The following is an 18,903-nucleotide window of genomic DNA, read 5'->3' on the forward strand; positions in this document are numbered from 1 at the left end:
ATTACAATTTACCTATCCCGTTTTCCCCTGCTCCTTCAGGTACATTGCCACACTGCCGGATATTTGTGGTAGATTCGTGATTCGTTCCTAAATTTTGTTCTATCACAATGGTTGAAGAATGAAAGTAAAGGAAAAAACAGCAACATCAAAATCAACCAACTTCCAACAGTGAATGCCATCGTTGCGTTGTGTGGAAAGAATCCAGGGCCAAGGTAGGAATCGTACATTTTGAACGAGATTTTTATTTCTCATAAAATTTGAAAAGATGGCAGTTGGGGTTAGGCAATTTTTTCCACCTCCCGTTTCGCTCCCTTCACTTCGAGATCAGGTTGATTCCTATCGTCCTGTTCGACGAACGTCAGGTTTGCAGATAAAAAAAGAATCCAAATAATGGTGGTTGGGCCCGGAGATAATGTACAATTTTTATGCCTGCTCCAGATAACATCGAATCAAAGGCATTCATATGATTGCTGTAATGGTGGATCGAGGGGAAGGGAAAAGACTTTTACTTCCGGAACCAGGCAGTCTTCAGTTGTCAGAATGTTGTTGAATGGGATGTCGGTTTTCTTAATCGGGAAAAAAAACAGATCAACCGAAAGTCGGAGTGAATTGTATGTTATCTTTTTTATGATTATGGGATGTTATCGCTTTACAATCCTTGGGGAATGTAACAAGTAGAGCGATGTGAATGTCAAAGAAAACCTCACAAAACTAAAGGTTTTGTATTTATTTATTTAAAGAATGTTCCATATCGGCTTAGTAAAGTTTTAAAACATTCATAACTCTTTTAACACTCAAAACTAGACTTAAAACGGTATAAATGGAGCATCAACATGTGGCATAAGCACAGATTACCGTCAAACGGGGCATCATGCAACAGCGGGGTTCGATGCAACATTTATATAACACTAGTATATTTTAATTTAGTGTATTGTAATAAAGTTATCTTTTAATGATAACAAAATGATGATGACATAATTTCTCGCATCTTAAGCTAGTTGTCTTAAGTTTTTTATTTTTATGTAAAATTTGAAAAATCGAGCAATAAATGTACAAATTTTAACATTTTTTGATGCCAAAAAAAACTTCACCCAGTATGACAGATCGGCTTGATAAAATTACCTACAAACTTTTTACAGGTTTCCTCATGTTATACCAACATTGTTGGTGTACAAATATTTTTCGAACAATCATCCAATTTTTTTAAATGAATATTTTTAAAATTCAGTTAGGTGTCTGGCGTTAAATGCAACAAAATGCAAATCAAAGAAATACCTTGTAAATCTCATTTCCATGTGCTGGAATATGAATGTTTTGCATCACGCGTTTGTAAACATTTAAATTTCATTCATCCAAGCATTTATTTTTATGATTTCAGCTTGTAGAATTTTTCGTAGTATTATTTAACCCCTAAATGTATGCAGCATCCTTATTTTCAGAAAAAATGTGAAAATTTATTTTTACAGACCCAAAAACTACTGCAATTGGTGTTGTCATGCGTAATAGTCTTTAAGGCATCGCAAATATATTAAAAACTATGAATTTTCGTACGTGTTCATAAGCTTTTTCATTAAAAACAAAGTTTGTTGCAAGTTACCCCATTTTCTAAGGAGTGTAAAAATCGCATGTTTTTAGAAAATTAAAAACAACTGAGGAAACCAATAATTTTTTTAACTAGGCCAATTTGATGCCCCAGCATCCTTAAAACTTTTGATGCATAAAGGATACGGTTAACTGTAAACATAAGTTTTTTAGAAGCCATTGAAGTTGAAAATTGTTGCATGTTGCCCCAGTTGACGGTATGCTTTATCGCAACTTGAGTGCGATCTATCCGTCCGTTGGTTTCTATCTTTATTTATGTTATTTCATAATTCCTGCATTCTCACAGGATGCATTTTATTCACTTGACGAATGAGGCATGAGATAACATCAACAGTCAACCGATGTTATCGGTATTTACTTTATGCCGACCTCATTGATTGTTTACCAACGGATGGAAAATTTCCACTCTATTATTTAGAGAGTTAGATAGTTCTAAGTTTAAGTATAAATAAATTGGAACGAAGGTTCCAAAGAGGATTCTTAATTAAGACGCAAAAGAGGTTGTATTGGTCATTCTATCCGAAAACTTCTACAAAGGTAATTTTGGCGTGTTATCCGATAAAAAATTTATTGCATAGGGGAGAATGGGGATACTTGATCCCCTTTTCTTATTCTCATCACATCTTTTTGGGAAAATTTAGCAACTCGCCACCTTTTCCATTTTCTGATAGCGTGTAATTTCAAGTTTATATGCTCTTAAAGTTGGAACGATACATGAACTCGTAGATAAACTAGAAGCTTTTTCGCGTGACTTAAAAAATTGTGATATTTTTTGAGTTGCAAGAGACTTGATCCTTTGCTGAAGGATACTTGATCTTTAGTTCAGAGTGCCCTGACTCTGAGCAAAAATCTAGTCAAAACCGAAGATAAAAGGTCTGGTGACTATCTTTTGCCATCTTAGTTAACTTTTCACAGTTTGTGAGTGTTAGACAAAAGCTTATCTTCTACCCTAGAATCATTACATATTTTAAGGCGCAATTTTCTAGTTTTTAGATAAATACAGTATTTTAAGTCCTTTTTAACAGATAAATACTTGATAAACATTAGTTATTGAACAAATATTAGTAATTTCATAATGATGAATGATCAGAATCCATTCATAAAAGAAGTTTATTATTTTGGGCTCTAGGGATCAATTTTACCCATAGCATACATTTTGGAAAACTTCTTATTAATAAAATTGAGAGTTAACTATTGCTTTGAAAATATGGCATTACGAAGTTCATATTATATTCTTACGGTTAACAAATTGGAATAAATATTTGAATAATAATTTTTTCATGAGAGAAACATTTAAAATTTATATAAAAGATCTTCAAAGCACATTTTGTCTAATTTTTCAAACAAAGTTCAATATTTCGAAAAAAAATTTTTTTTTTTTAAATATGAGATAACAACATTGTTGTTTTATTCTATTTGGCACATTTTTTTAGAACATTTGATATTTGAAAGACATTCCTGTTTCGATAAATAGCGAAGGAATCAAGTATCCCAAGGGATCAAGTATCCTCATTCGCTCCTACATATCCATGGGTGCACATTGATCACCTGAATTTAATCCAAATTCCGCCAAATTTGATCAAAAGGCTCCCTATGGCTTGTTAAAAAATAACTCAAATTTTAAGGATGATTACCTTTATTTCTAGAAATAAAAAATATTTTTTTTCACGATATTTTAAAAGTCACCTTTTTTGATACCTACCTTATATATCCGGACTTCACGGTTTGGATGACCAAAAATTCGTTGAATTCAACTGCAACTATTTTCACGTTTATGAAATTGATATAACAGTCTCCTATAAACATAGGGGAGGAGCGGGCTATATGCGCCTTTTGAGCAGAACACTGATTTAATCAAATATCACATCGAATATGTGTACAAAAACTATATGCACGTGTGCAGGCATCTGTTTTCTATACATTAGAGTAATTTATATGTTAAAATTTTCTTCTGTTTCCAAGAAAATGATTTTATTGTAAGTGTTGTCTAAAATGTCGAACCTCAAACCGTGCGGGCTAAATGCGCCTATTTGTGTTTTGAACAAAATTTCAGTTTTTGGGCAATATTTCCGTATAATTTCATTGAAACTGCTAGAAAGTAATAATTTCCGTACGACAAAGCTGAAGTTTTATAAAAATCTATGTATATTATAATTTTATGGAATAAAACAAAAGTTAGGGTTGCCATACTATGGAGGCAGATCATCTATAAGAAAAACTTTATCAAATCTGTTTTTTGATCTTCAATTCTCTCTTAAGATGTTATTCAGAGCTTAGATTTGAAGGTTCAATGATAAAAATCATTTATTTATTCTATTTAACCTGTTATTTTAGGATGGGGGCATTTTACAAACATGATGGGGGCATACACAAACACTCTATTATTCCACCATATAATCATTATTAGACCTCCACAAAAGCTGAAATATGTTTAATTTCTAAAGTTCATTTCAGTAAGAAACAAAAACCATACAAGTTTTTGTTTTAAGGGGGGGGTAGGGTCTAACGGGTATAAAAAAACATCATTTTCACGATTTTTTTTCTAGAGCTATCGTTCAAACAAATGTATTCAAATTTTTTGCATTATACAAATCATTGTTAAAAGAACATTTAGTAATTTTTTCGTAAAAAAATATTGAAAAATGAGCCAGTGACGGAGCACTTTCGAGGATGCCTTTTAGAAAACAGGATTTGCGGTGGACACTGTATCTCAGCACAGAATCATCTGAAGTCAAAAAATCAGAGCAAAATATTTTTAATAGATGTTTTTCTTGACCCCAACGTTTTTATTTCACTTAAAATTATTTTTATGAAATTTTTGTGGCTGTCTAAAGTAAAAACTACGATTTTTCACGAAAAAATCCGCCATTTTTTACCTGTAAAATCTCCCCAAAGTAAAAAAAAAAAAAACAAAAAAGAAAAACGTTGCGGTCTGTTAATCTATATGCAGAAAATATGTTCCAAATTTGAAAAGAATCGGATAAGTAATTTTCAAATGACGCGAGAAAAACGCGTTTGAAGTTTCTGCTCTTGCTTTCTTGCAGTATTAGATAGGAGGAGATAAAGGCCTATAACTTCTACAGTTTTGCTTCAATTGACTTGAAAATTTGACACAACATTCTTGAAATGTTTTACAATAAGAAAATAAAAAAATAAAAAAATCGATTTTTTGAAAGTGTTAGACCCTACCCCCCCCCCCCCCTTAAGCTTCTTAATGTATAATTTTTAAAAGTCGAAATATTACATCAAAATATATCAAAACCTTGTATGATTTTTTAAATTTTTTCGAGTTTGTAAATTCATAAAATTCTTTCTTGCCTTATGTTCTAAGCGTATCACCCTCAAAATGCATTGGTCAGATAAGCTGTCTAGTCAGCCATTTCATCAAACAGCCGTAGGGTCATTTAACCCGATAGGCCCATTTAGGAAACCTTTCCCCTACGTTAACATAAAATTAATGTAAGATAGATTGAGGAAAATGATTTGAAAGAATCTCATCGTAAATATGGATAGTTTGCTCAGCAAAGTTCAATCCATTGCAGTAAAATGGCATCAGAAAAAGTCAATTTTCACTTCCACAAAACGGCTGCAACTTATCAACACAAATTTAAAAAAAAATCATGCTAAAACTGAGTTTTTCGTTGTTAAGGCTAATTTTTTTATTACCTAGCAGGGCCGTAGGAAGAGAGTTGGCTCATAGGGGAAGGGGAAGTGTTGGGTTGTGTTTGGTGGCAAAATTTTTCCCATAACGTTATGTGCAATAAAGTTGACTTCTTTTTAATTATTCAGGTTTGAGTTATTTTACATTATGGTACTGTTCCTTTTTTTTAAATCCTAACTTACGAAAATCAAATAAAAGTGTAATATTTAAAATATTTCAGATGATTCTGTGCTGAGATACAGTGTCCACCGCAAATCCTGTTTTCTAAAAGGCATCCTCGAAAGTGCTCCGTCACCGGATTATATTTCAATATTTTTCTACGAAAAAAATACTAAATGTTCTTTTAACAATGCTTTGTATAATGCAAAAAATTTGAATACATTCGTTTAAACGATAGCTATAGAAAAAAATCGTGAAAATGGTGTTTTTTTATACTCGTTAGACCCTACCCCAACCCCCCCCCCCCCCCCCCTTAAGAACCTTGTGAATATTTTTGTCTTTATTTAAGAGGTTTCAGCCACAGACTGGTTCACTTCTGCTGTGAATATTTTTTAAACACTAAACTCGAAATTTATCAATAACAAAATCTCAAATTCAAATGTGATCAAGCTTCTATTTATTCAAAATGCTTCTCGCTTTTTTCAACACCTTAGTAACTTTCTTCCTATGCTCTATCCGTCTATCATTTCATATCTATAGTATTCACCGATGAAGCCGCTAAAATTTTTCAAATTTTATTTGATATTTTGGTTTTTTCTGGTTTGGGATTCCAAACTGGATCTAATTGCATAAAAAAATATATTGAATCTAGAATCAAAATAGATAACTGTAATCTCTTGAAATTTGAATCTTTAATGAACTTTTCACATTTATATTTCATTTAAATTGAAAAAAAAAACTAAACTTTGTACCGAATCTTAAATTGAATTTCTAATATAAATTGCAAATCTGAATTCTGCGATTTGAATTCGAATTCAAAATCTGAATTCCGAATTCGAAAGGGATTTTGAAATCTCATTTCCAGATAATTTTTTCATTCAATTATGAATTAAAATTTGAAATATGTATCTGAGCCTTTAGCCGGAAATCTTTTATTTGAATTTTGAATTTTTGGCATGAGATTCTAAAAAATTGCGAATGATGAAACTGTTTCCGAAATTTCCATTTTTGATTATAATTTTTAACCATTTTTGATACAAGTAATCTCGGTTGACAAAATTTAAAATAATCAATAGGTATTATTGAGGTATTCATAATGTTTAGTTTGATTTTGTAGAAAATACGATACGATACTACATGAACTTTCAACTATGAAAAGAGTTATTCTTTTACCGGTAGCATAGGGTTACCATATCTCGCAATGCTAAAAAGATTACAATAAAAAGAAGTCCGAAAGAGTGAAAACTATAGGGGAGAGTGGGGATACTTGATCCCCTTTTCTTATTATCACCATATCTTTTTGCAAAAATTTAGCAACTCGCCGTCTTTGACATTTTCTGACAGCTTGTAACTTCAAATTTCTATGCTCCAAAAATAAGAACGATACTTGAGGCCGTTGATGAACTAGAAGCATTTTCGTGGGAGTAAAAAAAATGCGATTTTTCTGAAGTTAGGGGAGACTTGATCCCCTATTGAAAGAGACTTGAACTTTTATTCAGGAAGCCCTAATCCTTGTATAAAAATCAAACAAAACTTCAAGATAGATTGTTAATTTACTATTTTGGTCATGTTTGTACTCATTTCACAATTTATAGCAGACATGAGAAGAAAATTTTATAACTTTGTCTCAACGCTAATAACATTGCATACTCAAAGGCGCTATTTTTTATAATTAAGAGAAAATTAATTATTTTTGCTCTTTTCTTCAGACAATTGTTTGATAAATATTAGTTTTTGGATTAATATTAGTAATTTCGTAGTCAGCAATCATAACGATCAATTCAGAAGAAGAATATGCCGTTTGGAAGGGGGATCAATTGTACCCAACTCTAGGGGATCAATTGTACCCATAATCAACATTTTAGAAAACTTTTTCTGAAAAAAGTTGAGAGTTTTCCATTACTTTGAAAATATGGCATTATGAAGTTCATTTTACGCTCGAACGATTGATACATTGGAACAAATATTTTTTTCATAATTTTCCCATGTAAGGAACATTTTAAAGTGATGAAAAAAGATCTTCAAGTTACATTTTGTGAAATTTTTCAAACAAAGTTCAATTACTCAAACAATTATTTTGTTAAAATTTTTTAAACTACAAGCATTGTTATTTTGCTCATTTTGGCACATTTTTCTAGAACATTTGATCTTTGTAAGACATTCCAGTTTCGAGATATAGCTAAGGAATCAAGTATCCCCAGGGATCAAGTATCCTCATTCTCCCCTATTAAAAAAAACAGACCTATTTCTATTCATTCAATCACTCCCAATTTTTTGGGATAATATGAACGTCTAAGCCTACTAGATTGCCTCCATTTTAAAGAAAAAAAAAGGAAAAAGCTCGGTTGCCCAGATATTAAGAAATATGGCGGGAACCATCCAAAATCTAAGCGAAATCCAAACCAAAACAACATTTTATTTAAACAATGTATAAAATTTTGAGCTCAAAATAGACGTGCAACACTGATGATGCGACTCAATAAAGAGTAATTTTTCATGTGTACATTTTTCACTTTTTCTGTTGAATTTTCATGGGAAAAGCCTGGATTTTTGTCTGATTTGTCCGGATATTGCCCAGTATATTTACTGAAAATTTTAAAATCCAATGCACGGATTTTGCCAGGTTCTGGGTAAAAATGCCCGGATTTTCCTTGCAAAAAACGCTTATAAAATATTCTGGAAAGCTTAGGAATGACGTTTATTACAATTATTTTTTTATAAATAATTTTTTGTTTCTACTTAGGGGCCGTTCAAATATTACGTAACGCGATTTTCGAGCATTTTCAACCCTACCCCCCCCCCCTCCCCCCCCGCTCATCCTTACGTAACACATTCGTCCCAAAATTTCAACGCAAAATCCACAAAGCGTAACAAACTGCGATACCCCCACCCCCCTTAAAGCGTTACGTAATATTTGAATGATCCCTTTTGAAAAGAGACAATTCAGGTACTGAATATTCTTTTTTGGATTATTCGAAGGAAAATAAGTTTTTCATGTAAGGCTGACAAACCACAATAACCTGATTTTAAATCGAGCGCGTATATTATGTTTGAACAAACAATTTATAAGATTTGTGCGCTGCGAAGCATTTGCGTTATTGCTTTTGTGCTCTTCATTAGCTGATCTGGGGTTTATTGCGTACTCTACGGCGTTTATTGCGCTCACTGTGAATTACGATTCAAAAATACCTTAATGAATACGAGATAGTTAGGTAAAATTTTTCGTAAATTGTATTTCTTTATTATTTATTGTATAAGATGTGGTAAACACACTTCATACACTAAAGCAGCTACGAGATATTTCGTATATTTGGTCCGCAATGTGTTAAGTTCCGATTCTGCATAAAAATTTAAAGTAAAAATTTCAAATGCATATCGTTAAAATGGTTTGGAATCCAAAAAAATACTTTCCATATTTCGAAATGGTTTGTTTAGAATATGGAAAATCAAGTTTAAGTTTGAAATGCAAAACCAAGATTCAAAACAGCATTTTATTCCAATGATGATTCAAACTGAAATTTAAGAACAATACTTAGGATACAGAATCCAAAATCTTATCACACATCGAATTGAAATGTTTATAAGGAAATTTGGAATCACAAAATCTATGAATGATTCTAACCTAAACTTTACTGAAACTTTTAAGAAGTTACTTTACATATTTATGGTTAAAGGGTCATTAATAAATATTATTATTATTATTTAATTATTTATGAAGTTTTTCATAAAAATCATGAAGAGAAACACTTGAAAAAAAATTATTTCATCATTCATTTTGAAATAATATTATAAGCAACCAAAAAACCGTTCATGAATATTTTGATGAAACTTGCTCAAAAAATTTGGACGCAAAACACATAATTTTTAGTTTTAATTATTGTTTGATTTTGCAAATGAATAAAAAAAAATCGGGCTAAATCAAGGCAAAATTATTTGAAAAACCGAAATTGAATTATGGACCTGGGATGAAATTTAATGGTTATAGCTTAAGTTCTGAATCGAAATTATTATTCTTGAATCAGTTTCGTCGATTATCAAATATTGATTAAGAATTCGAAATTTTGAGTTTAGAGATTAAAATTTTGTTGGCATTTTTAACTTTCATGACAAGGGAGGGGGAGGGGGTCTTACCTCCTGAAACCTCCCCCCTGTTCCTACGGCCTTGCGACCTCGTATTTAAAAGCATTTTATAACGTTACTGAAGTCTTTTTCAGTCAAATTTTAGAAATGGAATATTTTACTGTTGATTTCACTTCTTAACTTACCGTCGTACGAGTGGGCATGTGAAGTGATATAGCTCAGTTGGCAAGTCTGTTGTCTTCTGAGCCGTTATCCGCGAGTTCGAGCCCAAGACACAGCCCAACATCGAACACAGTTGTACCTGGATAAGTTTTTCAATAACGATCCACGAGTGCCATAAAAATGGTAAAAAAATACCGTCGTGCTGGGTGATAATGAGCCAAAAATGGTGGTGTTTGAATTGTTTCCTGATTAACTATTGTAATTTATCCTATTAATAAAACAAAAAAAAGCAGAATTGTTCTTAAATAGTAAATGCACAATTACAGACAATTTGGTTGAAAAGCATTATTTTTTTGAAAAAGTTACAAGACAAAAAAAATGGCTCATTCTCACCCCTTAGTGGGGGTGACTATGGACCATCTTTCTAATAATTGGCTGATTTAGGAAAATATAATACCAAAAATTTAAAAAAAAAAATCAATCCACACGTTTAAGTGAAGCATACTCCCGTAGAGGGTAAATATTTCATATGATTATAATTTTAATGGCATGTGCGGCGGAATGAAAACTAGAGAGAATTTATTTTATAGAAATTTGAAAGAAAGGTGGATAGACAGGCATAAGTGCGCCAATAGGAGAAAGCTTAATAGGTGATGAAATTTTAGGCTAGAGGGCGTGTTGATGAAAAGCTCCCATAAATTGCTCCCGCCTAAAATTTCAACACCTATCAAGCTTTCTCCTATTGGCGCACTAATGCCTGTCTATCCACCTTTCTTTCAAATTTCTGTAAAATAAATTCTCTCTAGTTTTCATTCCGCCGCACATGCCATTAAAATTATAATCATACAAAATTACGACGATCAAAATCATATAACAATATTTCATATGTCATGTATTTTGGCTTTCAGTTTCATAAAATGATGGTCAATAAATATTTATCAGTTGGTTCCTTCATTTCGACCCAAATTATTCATTCAAAAGGAGCAGATAATTCTTCTTCTATCTCTATCTCAAATTTTAATCCGTAGTGTTTTTAATGAGTTTATGGTTTTTTAATGTTCTCTCACGCCGGTTCTTGCTGATATAAATTTGTCTAAAAAAAATTTCCTAGAAAAATGAATTTTATTGAAACTTTTTTTAGTTCCATAAAAAAAGCTGATAGTTAAAAAACGTTTATAATTTTTTTTTCCTTTCTTACGCTTGATATTTTTCTTGTTAGTTTTTTGTGCTGGTTCCGGCTGAGATTTTGAACTTCTTCCTACGCTTCGTAGAACTTTCTACAAAAATGACTCGTTTAGTGTTGCCTGAAAGGTATCTTCATTTTTTTTTTTCAGTTCAATTCAGCGCGTACGAAATTTATCTTAGCAATGGTTCCACACTTGTTGGAAAGATACCACTTTTAAAAGCCAAAAATCAAGTTTTCATTTCAATTTTCCTACAGACTTTTCATCAAGGTTTTTAACAATACTGTAACGTTATCTCCGATTGCTGCACAACAATAAATTAGGTAAATATTTTTTCTGAAGCTCGAACAGTAGCTTCAAGGCTGTGAAAACCGTGATCTTAGCTTGGCCCATTTTCACCCCCATTTGTACATTTTAGACATTGCTTCAAAAAATTAGAAAAACTCTTAACATATTCATTCAATTTATTATCTCTGTAAAGTTTTTTTACGCCAAGTGAAGAGTTATGAAAAATATTATGTCAATTTTAACCAATGCGATAGAGACGAACATAAATCTTATGTACGGAATTTTGCAAAAACGTTCGCAAGCCAACTATCTTTTTTATTTCATCATCTGAAATTGCTTTTAAATAACGAAATGAATTATGAAATTACAGTTTGGATAAACTCATAAACTTTGCATGTTATTTGGTCATTTTGAATTTGGTGGTCCACAATTCCCCACCATTTTTCAAAATCCAAAAAATATTGCTTTTTTCGAAACAGTCATAACTGAGGGAAAATTACTTTTTTAAAATATAAAAATAAATTTTTTTTTTTTTAAATTTTCATTTTAACTTTTAAAATAAAGAAATTATGGAGCTTAGAATAAAAGTGACCCATGATTCCCCACTCTCCCAGACTTCAAAGTGTCAAGAAGAAATAAAATTTAAAATATATTAAGAAACAATTGAGAACAAAGTCTTGGATCATGCATTTCAAATCAATTTGACTCAACGTTCAAAAACTCCAGAAATCTATATATATAAAAAGCAATTTCTGTATGTTTGTTTGTTTGTTTGTTTGTTTGTCCTCTATAGACTCAGCCGTCTTAAGAGCTAGAGTGCTGAAATTTAACATGGATGCTCATTAGGACCAGGAATGATGAAAAATGTTTTTAGATTTTCGGATGACCCCTTCTGAAGGGGGTCGTCCATAGAAGACAAATATTGTTTTCGCGATATTGACGTTACTTTTTGTCGGATCGTGTTGAAATTTTGCACATGAGTGTTTTGAAAGACGAGCAATCGATTTCAGGTGTCAAATTTTGTGAAAGGGGTCGGCCAAAGGGGTCGTCCATATTAACTGTTCGCTATTTTGCCGTCAATATCGGATTATACATCGTATTCAGATGAAAATTGGTACACGGTAGTTTTGAGTGATGTGCAATCGATTTCAGGTATCAAATTCAGTGTAAGGTAGGGATACCATACGTACTCTTTTAAGAGTACATGTACTCTTTTTCGATCGAAAAATGAGCGTACTCTTCTTTTTGTTAAATTCTACCAAATGTACTCTTTTTTTTTGGTGAAAGGAAATAAATGAAATTTTCTCATATAAATGAACCTATTTCTTCCGATACATGAAGATTGTATTCTTTTAAATCCAAAAAATCCAACTTTTTACGCATTCGTTTCACAAAACGTCAGTTTCACTTCTTTTGTTAAATGTTCCTAAGGATGGATTCGTATGGAAGGAATAACGAGTACATTCTCGATTTCAATCTGGATTTTTAGTTCAAAATTAGCGCCTTTTAGTATGCAACAGTAGGCAATATGCATAACAACAACTTACTTGAAAGCATAGTGCACAAATAAAAAGCGAAAGAATCAGCAATAATGTTTTTGAAGAGTGAAAAATTACGCCTTCAAAAGAAACTCTTTTAAAAATGCTGGTTTCTTTATCAACTTTGGTGTGCTTTCTCAGTATGAAATTGAAAACGTTGAATAATCCAACTTAAAATACTGAGCATTTGTCAATTAAGTCACATATCTTGCAACAAATTGGCACTAATTGAATGACCTACAACATCATGGTTTTGAATAAATGGCGTTCGTCTTTACAATTTTGAAAATATTTCTCAATGTACTCTTTTTGGCGTTGCAGGATATGGTAAGCCTAGTGTAAGGGGCAGTCGAAAGGGGTCGTCCATATTAAATTTTCAGTATCTTAGGGATATTGACGTTTTTGTACATCGGATTGAAATGAAAATTTGCACATAGGAGTTATTAAGGACAAACAATTGATTTCACTTATCCAAACTAAAATCAGGGGTCGGCCAAAGGGGTCGTCCATATTAACTATTCACTTTCGATCCTATATTGTCGTAAATATACATCGGATTCAGACGAAAATTGGTACACGAGAGTTTTGAGAGATGAGCAATGGATTTAAGGATTTAAATTCAGTGTAAGGGGCCGGCAAAGGGGGTCGTCCATATAAACCTTTCAATATTTTAGCAATATCGTCGTTATTTGACATCGGATTGGGATGAAAATTTGCACACGGTAGTTTTCAGGAACGGACAATCGATTTTAGATGTCAAATGTTTTGCCAGGCGTCGACAAAAGGGGTCGTCCATATAAATTAATTTCTCACTGTTTTTAGCAATATTGACGTTATCATACAATGGATTGCTTTGAAAATTTGCCCACGGGAGTTTAAAGGGAAGGGCAATCGATTTCAGATATCAAATATTGTATAAGAGGCCACGGAAAGGGGTTTATCTTTTTGGCAATAATTGCATTGTTATGCAACAATTGAGTCGAATTTTATACACGGGGTTTTTTGGCACGGTCTATTGATTCCTGATTTCAAATTTAGTAGCAGACGACAGACAATGTGATCGTCCAATATTTTTGCAATTATTACTTAACAATGAATTCAGAAGTGCATTTGGAAAATGCTTGGCAATTGACTTTGATACCAACTGTTAATGACACATTTCAAGTTGAAAGCGAAACGGAGTTCGTATGGGATCAGCTAGTAAACAAATAAATAAACATTCTCTTTTCTTTTCCATCCTCAGGTGGCGTGGATGCACTTTGAACAATCCGCGATCCTCACTGTACATAACCACGTAATTACCAGGAATCCGCGGATCAGCGTAACTCACGATAAACACGACAAGCACAAAACTTGGTTCCTACACATATCGAATGTTCAGGAAGAGGATAAGGGCCGATACATGTGTCAAATCAACACTGTGACAGCCAAAACCCAGTTTGGGTATCTGCATGTCGTGGGTAAGTTCCTTAAATTTTTAAAGTCTGTCATCCTTTTAAGAAATCATCCAGGTCGAAGTATCGATTTAGCATTTAAACCTTAATCCTCCCGGAGAAGATTTGTGTTCCTGATTTAAATGCTAAATGACGAAAATCTGCCGGACAAGAAAATCAATCCAAAAGCAGAAACAAACTGAGTTTTCATCATCGATTGGCGCATAGAATCGAACAGATACAACAGAAGCAAAAAAAAAACAAATACACTGGAAACGATTTTTCCAGACGTGATTAGGGAGTTCTCTTATTTTCTTTACCAATCGGTAGGTATCGTTTCAAGCGAAGTGTCGTGTTGGTACAATCGAAATTGAATTATCTGTCATTGCCGTTTTTTTCCGCATCGATTCGGCGCTTCTGGAAGGTTGATTTCATTAGCACTGGCTTGAGTTTTTTTCTTCTATCCGTTCTTTCGACACAGGTTCAATTTCGTGTCTAAGAGAATATGTTCTTGTTTGAATTGAAAACAATTGTAGAATGAATGACTTGGATTACTAATTGACGTCATAAGAAAAGACGTGACGTTTCAGATTTCACAACACTTTTTGATGACATCAACCTTGGGATGCACGCAGGAGTATTCAACCCAAAAACCTGGCCAAAACTCAAAATTTATATTTCATTGGTTATTTTCATGTCAATGTTTATTTGATTCTTGATTAAATTTAGCACCATGTGCCGGTCATTTTTTTTTTTACATCTGATTTGTTTATAAGCTGTAGCAGCTGTCAAAACTTTAGTATTTTTATTAGATACAATTTTTCTACAAATCGTTGAATCAGCGCGACTAAGTCAAATCTATGAATTAAACTTTCTTAAGTAACTAAAAATGAAAATTTGAAATAGAGTACTTCAATGGAGGGATGTTAAATAATTTTGAGTATAACAGATAAAAATCGAAGATAATAGGGACACTGTTTACTGCTTTCAAAATTCTTCTATTTATTTTTCGTTTTAAACATTGATTTTTTTTACAAATTAGAGTTTTTGTTTATGTTCCCAGCAAGTCCCGGCAAAATGTTTAATATCATTTGAAAATTGATAACTTCAATAATCATGTGCAAAAGAAAAAAATCGCGCAACCTAGGGCTTCATTTATCTTAAACTAAAGCTCAGTAACATTTATGTTCTTTTTCAAATATTTCCAAATGTTATTTCACTTTCAAAAGCAACTAAAACAAATCTGGATTTTTTTGAATTTTACAACATTTCTAACCTGGATTATCTATCAGGTCACATAAATGTTAGAAAATTTCCTATAGAAATTTATGAAAAATTACGAAAGCGGTAAAAAACATATTAAATGATCTTAAAAACTTTTGATAAGTCAAAATAAACTTTTTTATTGATTTTAAACCTAAGAAATACTTTTGGCCAACTTTTTCTTCTACGTACTCCTGTGTGGGATGGTTATACCGAGCCCTGTTTCCAAAACCGATATTATCTCTTTCATTGAAAATTGGATTTCGTGCAATGTTTTGCAGTCGCAGTTATTCGTACATTCACTCATAAGCCTTTGTCGCGCGCGGTGGTGTTTTCCCGCTGAGCCGGGTTGGTGAAATTTGCGAGGCGAAATTGTTTGAAATTTTATGAACCGGAATTCAACGAGAAAGATTTGAAATTGTATGATTGTGAAAGCGGTTTTAGAATAAAAGTGACCAATGTGGTGTTTTCGTCCACAATTAAATTTGTGGAAGATATTTCGTTGCAGTAAAGGAGCCTCCGAAAGGCTGGTGTTGATACGTCTGGAGTGGTTTTGGAATTACAAAAAGTGATTGTATTTATGGTGTTTTTTAAGTGTGATGCGATATTTGCCTGCCAGGCAATGGCCTTATTTTTATGCTTCCGTTAGTGTCAGTTGGCTTGGAATAAAATATGGAAAATGAGAAAAGCACCTAGTGAAAATTAAAAGTACAAAAAAAGTATGGGCCGGCATCATTTAGTTTTCCATCCCTTGACGTGTTCAGGCATGAGCACAAGAATCTACCGGCTTGCTGCGATTAATCTCGATAAATTTGGGTTCCAACTAACAAGAAGATATGAACGACATGGCAAAGAATAAAAAGCAGCGCATTGATTGATAATGCGTGGGCGAGCGTGGGCCATTTCAAACTAAAAAATCAAATAAAGGGTGATGTGTTACCATGGTTTATCGTTTGAGTATATAGTCTGGATTGTGTGCTACATGGGAGTTTGTTACCAAAAATAAATTAATAATTTGTGGGTGATTTTGAAACCCGGTTGCGACGATAGGAGAAATTACCAGTTAATTTCCCCAGAAGCAGAGTCGGCGCTTGCGGAAAGGATACCGGTGAGGAAATTCCATGTTGCTATTTAACTATCTCTCCTTTACCCCGCTTTAGTAACATTAATCAGGTTATTCCCGCACTTTCCCACAGGTACAAGTGAGATGCAGATACCATAGATAAGGTCCTATATGAAATTCATTTCTTCTCTCTCTTTCCTTTAATCACTTGATGGTGGCTCGTAGAAAATTCATTCAAATCAAATAGGCGACGATTGTGCTCCATTCGGGTCCGCATGTTATTCGGTTGACCGAAGACATGTCTCAATTCAATCCAAAAAGGACAGAACAGAAGCACTTCTACGGTACGGTAAAAGCAGGTGAATCCATTCGCTCTATTTTCCCTCATATGTGGGATAAATGAAAGGAAATAGTTCAAGACTGTTCTAAATTTTTGCTATTTTATCTAATGACTATGAATTTTTAGTAACATTAAAGAAACAAGAATCCATTAACTGATTTTTGAGAAGGATTAAAACCAATAAAATTTTCACATGTATAATTTTCCTAGAACCAATAATAATTTTTTTCAGTATGCTCAACTCAAGAGCTAATTAAAACCCAAATCTCTGCTTTAATAATCATATTTTTATTAAACTTAATTCCATATACTTTTCACCCAACTGCTAAATAAAAAAATATCCTGGCCTATGATATTTTAACTATTTTAACAATCAATTTAAGACCACACTGGGCTTTTCTAGATGCAGCGGCAAATTTAGTTTGTTTTACATACAATATTTTAGGAACATCAATAAGGATCTTCAATTTTCAAACAAACTGGGACGCAAATTTGAGTACCCCGATGTGAGTTCGAGCCGCTCATGGTTTTGTATGGCTTGTTGGATTTTTTTTCATGGTGCAATGTGGTGATTTATTCAATTTCCAGCTATCGACTTGGACATCGCCTGAAATATTCACCTCAGCACGGGATTCTTTTATTTTCAGATATTCATGGAATTTACAGTTTCAGTTATTAGTACACTTAAAAATTGTGCAGATTCTCTTTCCTCGAATCTCACTGTTTACTTTTTATTTATATCGCAATTAGCGTCGGAATTCCATATAATTTAATAGTTTATTTCCTACAGCATGTACATCGCCAACATAATGTAAACATTTTTTATAACAATTTGTTCATTCATTTCCTTGAATTATTATTAGTAGGACGTGGTCATGTTTACTGTTCTTAGTTTTTTGTACTTAAAATTAATCTATCATTTTCGATATATATTGTTTCAAATTTTTGCATCGCAATACTTAAAAAATTGTTTATTTTAGATCAGATGGAAATAAATATGGTTATGATACTGATTAAGGTTGGTTACAGCTAAAGGTAAGCTAAGTGTGTCTTGAGGTAAGTTGGTTATAAAGGTGAGGTTATTCTGTTGTATAACTATTTATTGATTATATTATATAAGAACGTTCAATCAGTTGCCAGCTGGGCAGGTATCTACACGCATGCGGAATACCTGTCGAAGATTCATAACACTGAGAATGTTATGAATTTTATACGGTTGCGAAACTGTTTGCTCGTTCTACAAATAAGACATACACATACACGAAATTCATTCATTACATGACAGTTCACACGAAGCCATGGTGTCGGGTATGTGCTAAGGTGCATTGAAGATTGGCCGAACTTATAATCTAAAGAATGCAATTTAGCGCATACGTTGGCGAAACTGCGGTGAATCCGTGCACCCATGGTGGATTATCTACATACATACATACATGTTTTGCAGTCGCAGTTATTCGTATAAAGGTTGACTGAAAAGAGGTTAGCGTGTAGAACTCCGACAGATTTTACACTGATTTGACAAGTCGCACGAATGTACAAGTTCGCACAAATGTCGCAGTCATGAGTGCGCAGTCCGATTTAGTGCGCTGCGATTAATATATGGTATTCCGTTTTCGTGGAACCTGTGTTAACCATTTGTTTGTTTATTTGTCTATGATTTTCACACTATCATGTTGTTTTTAATCAACTTGTTTTACCATTTATATAGGTTTTGTTGATTTAAAAATAAATAGGTATTTTATATTCATTAAACACTATTTCTTGGTTATCAAAGGCCTCTTTCGCAAAAACATGATACGCCATAGAATACTTTGTTTTTCAAAACCCAATTGAAAGCATCGAATCATGAAACAAAATACAAATAATCTTATAGAAAATAATTTACAACTCTCATAATCTATATATATAAAAAGAAATTTCTGTATGTTTGTTTGTTTGTTTGTTTGTTAGTTTGTTTGTCCTCTATAGACTCAACCGTCTTAACCCATTCGAGACGGCGACTTTTTTCGAACGCGTCCCCAAGGAGCGAAAAATTTTTATTCTTTGATTCGATCAATTTTTATCTGAAAAACTTGAATTCAATGAAATTTCCAAAATTTAATCGTTAATTCACAAAAAATGTCCATTGCA

At 32.7% G+C, this 18,903-nt stretch overlaps 1 protein-coding gene across 2 annotated transcripts in view; it reads left to right on the forward strand.

Moving 5' to 3' along the window:
- LOC129740981 (lachesin-like) overlaps positions 1–18,903 on the forward strand; it is a 343,414-nt gene that overhangs the window by 105,816 nt on the left and 218,695 nt on the right. For both annotated transcript variants that reach the window (XM_055732646.1, XM_055732647.1), the window contains exon 4: positions 13,918–14,134. In XM_055732646.1, the coding sequence (XP_055588621.1) occupies positions 13,918–14,134 (217 nt within the window). The remainder of the gene's footprint in view (positions 1–13,917; positions 14,135–18,903) is intronic.

This window comes from Uranotaenia lowii, chromosome 2 (assembly GCF_029784155.1).
Source record: "Uranotaenia lowii strain MFRU-FL chromosome 2, ASM2978415v1, whole genome shotgun sequence".
In the NCBI taxonomy this organism is placed as follows: Eukaryota; Metazoa; Arthropoda; class Insecta; order Diptera; family Culicidae; genus Uranotaenia; species Uranotaenia lowii.